This window comes from Salvelinus alpinus, chromosome 22 (assembly GCF_045679555.1).
Source record: "Salvelinus alpinus chromosome 22, SLU_Salpinus.1, whole genome shotgun sequence".
NCBI classification, from domain to species: domain Eukaryota; kingdom Metazoa; phylum Chordata; class Actinopteri; order Salmoniformes; family Salmonidae; genus Salvelinus; species Salvelinus alpinus.
In genome coordinates this window covers 2560927-2569701 of record NC_092107.1, presented here as the reverse complement: position 1 = coordinate 2569701, position 8775 = coordinate 2560927, and the positions used below count along the sequence as shown (strand labels likewise).

Genomic DNA, 8775 nt, shown 5'->3' with positions numbered 1-8775 from the left:
TCTTCTTCGATACGGTTTAACGGCAGTTGGCATCCAATAAAATGTTGCATTACCACCACCTACTACACTGGAGTATAACTCCCCTATACTTTACTTGAAAATAAATAAATACCCTACCATCTAACACCACACTCACAAAAAAAAAACATTCTTCACTATTTAAATCTATTTAGTCCTACTTCAGGCCAACAGCCTGAAAGGATGGGACACCACCACTTAACACACCCTGTAGCTCTTCTGACCCCAAGTCTCGCACACCCAAATAACTCTGCAGCTGGCAGCACAACCTACATTTTCTGCGACTTACTGTTCCATCCCTACAGTACAGTTAATAGCCATTGCTATGAATGCAAAAAATCCAATATCACTGAAACATATACCACTTGTTGGTTTATCCCTCTGTACTGGTACAGATCTACTACTCACATCACTTCTTTCAGGGTCCCTCCCCCATCTTCCTCTACTTTCTTCACTGCCTCAGCATATGACAACTTCTACACTACTCTAACCCTGGAAACCTCAACCTGCCTCTTTCGCACTGGACATTTCTGATCCCTGGACCCATCGGCACCCCTAACATTAACACTTACCACTCATTTCCACAATGCAACACATTTCTTTGTCTCATGCCCTTCCGTACACTTCTCACACCTAGGAACATCCCTCCTACACACTGCTGCCACATGCCCATAAGCTTGACACCTGTAACAACATAATGTATTTGGCACAAAAGCTTGGACAGGATAACTTTTATTAGAGGTCGACCGATATATCGGCATGGCCGATTAATTAGGGCCGATTTCAAGTTTTCATAACAATCGGTAATCAACATTTTTGGACGCGGATTATGGCCTATTACATTGCATTCCATGAGGAAACTGTGTGGCAGGCTGAGCACCTGTTACGCGAGTGCAGCAAGGAGCCAAGGTAAGGTGCTAGCTACCATTAAACTTATCTTATAAAAAACAATCAATCTTCACATAATCACTAGTTAACTACACATGGTTGATGATATTACTAGGCTAACTAGCTTGTCCTGCGTTGTATATAATCAATGCAGTGCCTGTTAATTTATCATCGAATCACAGCCTACTTCGCCAAACAGGTGATGATTTAACTAAAGCACAATAGTTGCATGAATGTACCTAACCATAAACATCAATGCCTTTCTTAAAATCAATACACAGAAGTATATTTTTTAAACCTGCATATTTAGTTAAAAGAAATTCATGTTAGCAGGGTTAGGGAAATTGTGTCACTTCTCTTGCGTTCATTGCACGCAGAGTCAGGGTATATGCAACAGTTTGGGCCGCCTGGCTCGTTGCGAACTAATTTGCCAGAATTTTACATAATTATGACATAACATTGAAGGATGTGCAATGTAACAGAAATATTTAGACTTAGGGTTGCCACCTGTTCGATAAAATACGGAACGGTTCCATACTTCACTGAAAGAATGACGTTTTGTTTTTCAAAATGATAGTTTCCGAATTTGACCATATTAATGACCAAAGGCTCGTATTTCTGTGTTTATTATATTATAATTAAGTCTATGATTTGATATTTGATAGAGCAGTCTGATTGAGCGGTGGTAGCAGGCTCGTAAGCATTCATTCAAACTTTACTGCGTTTGCCAGCAGCTCTTCGCAATGCTTGAAGCACAGCACTGTTTATGACTTCAAGCCTATCAACTCCTGAGATTAGGCCGGCAATACTAAAGTGCCTATAAGAACATCCAATAGTCAAAGGTATATGAAATACAAATGGTATAGAGAGAAATAGTCGACGCGTCATAATTCCTATAATAACTACACCCTAAAACTTCTTAACTTGGAATATTGAACCACCAGCTTTCATATGTTCTGAGCAAGGAACTTAAACGTTAGCTTTTTTACATGGCACGTATTGCACTTTTACTTTCGTCTCCAACACTGTTTTTGCATTATTTAAACCAAATTGAGCATGTTTCATTATTTATTTGAGACTAAATCGATTTTATTTATGTATTATATTAAGTTAAAATAAAAGTGTTCATTCAGTATTGTTGTTATTGTCATTATTACAAATATATATATATATATATACACACATAATATATACATATATATAAAATAAATATTCAGTATCGGTATCGGCGTTGAAAAATCTGAATCGGTCAACCTCTAATTTATATATCCTAACATCTATGTTGGGATAAGACTCAACATCAAAACTCAAAAGAACAGACAACGACTCTTCTGTTTCACCACTCACGCCACCCTGTCTGCTTTGCACCAACCACGAGCATCACTAACACCAGGAATCTTCCCCTTCAGTTGGTCAGCTTTCACGTCTACCCCAGTAATCACTCCTTTCAATGGCACCCTTTTCTTGAAGCAAAATAATTCACATATCTTGCCCCCATTCATTTAACTCTTGCCCCCATTCATAAGAAACACAAGCATCAGATACTTCGCCCTCATTCACTTCCATTTCTCCTCCTGTCTTCAGCTCATTCTGCTTACACTTTGTACCATTCTTCATTAACAAACCATCTCCCTTTTTCCCATCATTTTTAACCGACTCAAGCTCACCCTTTTCCTCCCTTTCTCTCTGCCTCTCCTTTTCCCTCAATTCCTCCTCCGTATTCCAGGTATACGTCTCCTTATGATAATATTGCACTTCTCCTGACATACATCTTGTTATTGCCTTCTCAAGGGACTCCATTTAACTGGCTGTCACAATCTCCGTACAATCAGCTCGAACCCCTCGGGATGTAGCGCTCAACAGTCCCTTTGGTGTGAGATCTCTATACATTTCTATCATATATGACACTATTTGTTGGATGGGGAGAAAAGTAGGATACCTTTAAAACTCAACAATAAGTTCAGAGCAAATTCCTGGTTTGCATTGCATTGACGCCAATCAACGTAAAGAAAATATGGTCTCCATGTTTTAAGGAGTGCAAGCATACTGTAGCAGCAGCTTGTGAATGGTGGCGGAGTTACCATTAGGCAACTAAGGCAATTGCCTGGGGCCTCACACCATCAGGGGGCCTCGTGAACTTGGTATAATTTTGTTTAATAATACATTATTTCTGTTATCTTCTCTTCCTCCTCCTTGAGGCCCTCCTCCTCTCGTGAGTAATTTCTGATGTGGAAAATGGATCAGTTTCTGTTTTCTTCCTCCGAATTTGGCGCTAGCTTTTGAACGGTTGGGACTATTATGACCCCATGCCTGAAAGCTAATACTCTTAGGGACACATACATGTCTTCTATTTTCCTACAATGCTCATAAGCAATGCCGGACACTTTAGAATGGACTGTGACAAAACCACAGTGGTGTAAAGTAACTAATTAAAAATACACGGGCAGGGGCCTCCAAATCACTATGATCTGAAATGTGTGGTCAGAGACTCTGTATGGAGGGTGTGACGCAAATACGGAGCCTCCAGAGGCATGCAGAGGCCAAATTGAGCACTATACCACATGATGCGCACCTCCCACATGTTGTAACAATGCGGAGGGCTTCATGTAGCTCTGCATTGACATGATTGGTTGAAGGTAGGTGGGGGAGGGAGGTCCTGTATAAACACAAACTCACTTCCTTGACAACTTCCTTCACAACAGGGGCCTGTTGCACAAAACTAGGATAAGGGATTAAGCCAGGATATCTTGGTGATCCTGGCTCAATTGATCCGTAATCCGGTTGCACTAAAGATGGATAGGGGGCAGGAGGATATGTTATGGTATAAATTACCATGGAGATTTATTCTGTGGAGCTAGCCTGCTCCAGACCAGGCTAAATTCCAGGATCTATTTAATCTCATCCCTAATGTCAGTCAGCAGTCACCACAAATGGAAACCAATAGTTATTTCACTGCTCACTATACATTGTTATCACATATAACTAGACCCACTGTTATTATTTAAACGTTTGTGATCATTAATTTCAATGATTTTGGATAAAAAATGATTTTTAGATGATGTTGCTATCATTAGATAATTTACAGTTTCCCATAGACTATAAGGCTATATATAAAATGATAGAATATTAGGGCCACAGAGGGGAAAAAAACACAAGTCATAATATTGTAACCAGTTGTTTTAAAGGAGGACAGTTGTTAAAATGACAGATGTGGGGCATTTCGTGAAATTGTACTTCAGTATGGTTTCATAAACAAAGACATGCTGATGTGCCAGAATATTAAGTATCACATTGTCATAAGTATCAAAACTGTAAAAACAATATGTAGCTTTTCTGCAGAAAGAACCAGCCTCATAAATTTATGACTTTATCCTTTTTCTTCAGTGTGGCCCTAGTACTCTGTCATATAAACAAATACACATTCCATATGAATATAAAAACACAATGTGTAACACTATGTTCCTTTATTGAATAAGGACAAAACAAAGCAGGTAAACCATCAGCTCCTTTCGAAACTGAAGTCACAGTGACTCTACAAGATGGAAAGCACAGAATCCAAGCATATTATACAAAATGATACATACACATTCAAAGGTCTGTATATAACACACCCTGCATGTCTGCACACTAAAATAAATGCAGGACAAATCCATACACATCAACTGAACAGACAAATGAATGGATGCAGTAGCCTCCCTGCAGCCTTGTATTACACACAGTATACCGCACAAACATCATAAGAGGCCAAATTCGTCAAAAAACGAACCCAAAAAAACCCAAATTCCTCTGCCACCGCAGGACATATTTAACCAAAATTGAAAGCACACATACTAACTAAAATAATTCAACACATATTGGTCCCTCAGCAGCCGACCACTGTCGTCATCAGGGAAGATTGCCGGATTGTCCCAGTCCATGGCTGGTGGCACTCTGGGGGCCCTCTCCTTCCTCAGGCAGGCCACATTGTGGAGGACAGCACAAGCCACAGTAATATCACATGCCCTAACAGGGCTGACCCTTAATTTGTGAAGGCAGTGAAAGCGTGCCTTCAGGAGGCCAAAGGTCATTTCAACTCTGGCCCTGGTCCTGGCATGGGCATGGTTGTAGGCCTGCTGTGCTTCCTGGGGGTCTGTGAAAGGTGTCAGGAGAAAAGGCTGGCAGCCATACCCCCTGTCTCCCAGCAACACACCAGAGAATTCACCTGTCAACACAAAATCTCATCATTACTACCTCATAAACACAGTGATATTCTTGACACAGCCATGATGGTTATAAATAGGGGTTGTGTGGCTTACCTTGTGATAGGCACTGATAGATTTCAGAGGCCCGAAAGATTCTGGAGTCATGGACTGAGCCAGGCCATTTTGCCACAACATTGCTGATCACACAGTCAGCATTGCAGACCATCTGAAATCATAAGATGAGGAATATTACACCAATCAATGCACATCACTGGCAATGCAGAGTGTTCGTCAATGGACAATATCAAAAAGTTATGTTCACCTGAACATTAATGCTGTGAAAGGATTTCCTATTCACAAAATCGGCCTCATGGGCACCTGAGGGGGCTTTTATCCTTATGTGTGTGCAGTCCACTGCACCAATGACATTGGGGAAACCTGTCACACAAAGTAATGAGTATCCTACTATGTGTTAACAGTTGTCCTGTAATTTGTAGATCCTCTTACCTGCAATCCTATAGAACTCCTCTTTGATGTCACAGAGTCTTCTGTGGCCAGGGAAGGAGATGAAGACATCTGCTAATGCTTTGATAGCCAGACACACACTCCTTATTGTGCGGCAAATTGTGGCCTTGTTCAGCTGTTCTGCATCCCCCACTGAGTACAGGAAGGCTCCACTAGCAAAAAAGCGCAAGGCCACACAAACCATTTGCTCCACACTCAGTGCATGGCTCCGTGCAGTGCGGTGCTTAATCCTGGGACCCAGTAGTCTGCATAGATACCTGATGCCATCTGCAGAAAACCTGTATCTTTCATATAGATGGTCGTCAGGGAAGGCCAGTGGGTCCAACCGGTCCCTGAAGACCCTTTCTCGCCTGAAGGCTCTCCTCAGCACAAGTGCTTCTTCATCCACCACATCTCGCACGAATGGGCATGCCATTGTCAGAGCAGAAAGGAACACACAATTTTGGGCCTTCATATAGGCTAGTGGCCACACCTGGTGCTGGGGGGGTGGGCAAAAGAGGGCGATGCCTTATAACGATGACTTGGTTGTACTGATTGCTGGGAAAATAAAAAAAACCTTAGAAAGATGCCACCGTCCTGTGTGCTCACAATAAGAGCTCATATGTCATGGCTCACTTGACTTTACGAGAATATACCTAATTTTTATTTTGAGCTGTGTCATCTTCTTGGAGCTGGGGGAGGAAAGAAAAATAATGATTAATACATTTGTGTTACAGTTAGCATACAGTGTACATTGAAGGCATATCTCACCTCCCTCTCAAGTTTTTTTATTTCAAGGTCCAGTTTCCTAATTGTCCTCTTTTTTATTTCGGACTCCAGTGCAAGATTTTCCATCTTTTTCTTCTTGTACTGAATGTCTATGTCTGCCAGTTCTATTTGGCGCCGTAGGTGGTTGCCATACAACTTTCTGATAGCTTGTGAGCTCTGTGAACACAATACAATTAGCGCAGCTGGAATTTGGCAGGATGTGGTGTCCTTTTATTAATACGCACTATGTTGCCAGGCTGGTTTTCCCACTGTATAGCATCTGGGTCCTGTAAAAGAAATTAGATTTTTTGATTTTGATGAGGACTCCTCACCATTGTAGAGTAAATAGTACTTTCACAGTCTTAACATGATACCTCATGCCTTCTGGAATCCAGAGAGATGGTCTCCTCCTCATCATCGTCTCCATCATGTGCTGTTGCTGCTGCACTGGGGCCTTCACCCTATCACATTTAATCGGATTCATATTGAAGCTAGTAGACAAGACATGCCAGGCCTACAGTATGCCTTTGATGGAGTACTCACTGGATCAGCATCGTCTGGTGCTTGTGCTGGTGGCTCTAACAGGAACACAGTGCTGCCAGACACTGCAAGGCAATAGGTAAACCAAAGTCAGACAGTCCAAATTGATTCAATATGAATGTGGTTGTATCCCATGTAGAGATGGAAGGACATATCTTGAATGAAGCGGGTGGCATCTTGGGAGGAACCTATGCTCGTCTCTTTCCCCCCAGGGATCCCCTCTAAGACGGGCCTGCCTTTATTTAGCTCCAAGGCCATGTCCTCTGCTGGGGTAAGGTCAGCCTTTGGTGACCCACCACCCGTGCCTTGTCTGTGGGTATTCTTTTTCACTGCTAAAACAGTACAGACAATGTGTGAGCAGGCACCTTCTGGGTACAATATATGCTTGTGCTTTGTTAAATATTAGTCAGGGACCATACCATTCTGCAGAATGTTCTTGTATTTGATTTTGACCTGCTGCCATGTCCGTTTTGGCCCGTTCATGTTTAATCTACACACACACACACACACACACACACACACACACACACACACACACACACACACACACACACACACACACACACACACACACACACACACACACACACACACACACACACACACACACACACACACACACACACACACACACATTTAATGGAGTCACACTGCAAAAAATTACTTGGTATTTTTGTCTTGTTTTCAGTAAAAATATCAAAAAATTTATCATGGCTTTATACAGTGTGATGGAGTTACTTTACACAATTTCACTCATATCTGCAGTGCATTTCAATTAAAAATTTAACCGTTTCATAATTACAGTACAACTGCATTTTTGGAGATGTGAATTAAATATTTGAATTGTAATTGTGATGTTTCAGCGGAGCGGTGAGTGTGTAATTGTGCACTACTTACGCATTCAGGCGGTCTGCAATACTTTGCCACGCTTTTTCTCTTTGCTTTATCACTGTGGCGGTGTTGCCTTTCTTCTTAATTATATCTTTTACCTCCTCGTATGCCTCCATGAGGATTTGTGCTTCCGACGGGGAAAAGTACGCGGCTCTAGTTGCCATGGTAAATCAGTTAATCTGTGATCTGTGGCGGGGTCTATTTGAGTGAGCCGTGAGCGCGCACCTATCCAGGATTGGTTTCACCTGGCTTAATGAATCCGTGTCTGCTCATCCTGGCTTGGTCTTTGTGCAACCAATTAAGCCTGGACGCACATGTTTTGGCTTCATTGAGCTCAGCTGAGTCATTTATCCCGGATGTCTTAATTCTACTTTTGTGCAACAGGCCCCAGGTCTGCTCAACAGCTCTGGGCACGTTTTTCCTTTTCCCAACGCAGTTAAGCCAAAACCACGCCCCGTTATTCAGAGGGAAGGTCTACTACGCTTCCATTGGCTAGCGTTTGTTGGCTCACGGCAGCTTTTGCCTCAGCCTGTTGAGAGACATGGACAAACACACAACACCACATTTGCCCATGTATTTATTTTCAGAGTTTCAATGAGTTGTAAAAATGTCTCAGAGAACTCTGCTGAATTCCCTCAATTGAAGGTCAGCTAAGTTAACCTAGGCTAGTTAATGTTACTAGCTCGGTATGTAAAGTTGTTATATTATCATTAGTAGTCTATTATCAGGTAAAAGCACATGCTTATTATTTATAATTTGTCAAATATTTATTAGCTAATCATTTCTATAAAATTGTTAAAGTCGCTCAATCTTGAAATAAAACGGCAAACATTATTAATCAGTGACTGAAATTTCGCGCTACGTGATGTTCACTTCCGGACTTGGAGAGCGCTCAAAGCGTTGTAGACCGCCCCTCTGAATAACGGGGCGTGGTTTTGGCTTAAGTGCGTTGGGAAAAAGAAAATACGCGCTCTGCGTTGTCCGC

General features: G+C 41.9%; 1 protein-coding gene across 4 annotated transcripts; it reads right to left on the bottom strand.

Moving 5' to 3' along the window:
* Nucleotides 1-3607: 3607 nt before the first annotated feature.
* On the bottom strand, nt 3608-8180 carry LOC139548767 (putative nuclease HARBI1). Of its 4 annotated transcripts, none has more exons than XM_071358587.1 (9): nt 7319-8180; nt 6903-7231; nt 6734-6820; nt 6363-6646; nt 6248-6283; nt 5595-6149; nt 5410-5525; nt 5202-5313; nt 3608-5107 (listed from the first exon to the last, which is right to left on the bottom strand). In XM_071358587.1, exons 6-9 carry the CDS (start codon nt 6064-6066, stop codon nt 4737-4739), a joined length of 1071 nt encoding a protein of 356 aa, XP_071214688.1. In that variant the 5' UTR covers nt 6067-6149; nt 6248-6283; nt 6363-6646; nt 6734-6820; nt 6903-7231; nt 7319-8180; the 3' UTR covers nt 3608-4736. The 4 variants fall into 4 exon arrangements, with proteins under 4 accessions (XP_071214688.1, XP_071214689.1, XP_071214690.1 ...); XM_071358588.1 differs by having other exon boundaries at nt 5595-6283; nt 6363-6536; nt 6605-6646; XM_071358589.1 differs by having other exon boundaries at nt 5595-6283; nt 7319-7389; nt 7797-8180.
* Nucleotides 8181-8775: the final 595 nt, after the last annotated feature.

What these genes read in the sequence shown, in the direction of transcription:
- LOC139548767 (XM_071358587.1), bottom strand. Translation starts at nt 6,066, where the DNA reads ATGAAGGCCCAAAATTGTGTGTTCCTTTCTGCTCTGACAATGGCATGC. An exon ending in TTCACAGCATTAATGTTCAG is followed by an intron (nt 5,314 to 5,409) that starts GTGAACATAACT and finishes TTATGATTTCAG; the next exon opens with ATGGTCTGCAATGCTGACTG. An exon ending in CTATCAGTGCCTATCACAAG is followed by an intron (nt 5,108 to 5,201) that starts GTAAGCCACACA and finishes TTGTGTTGACAG; the next exon opens with GTGAATTCTCTGGTGTGTTG.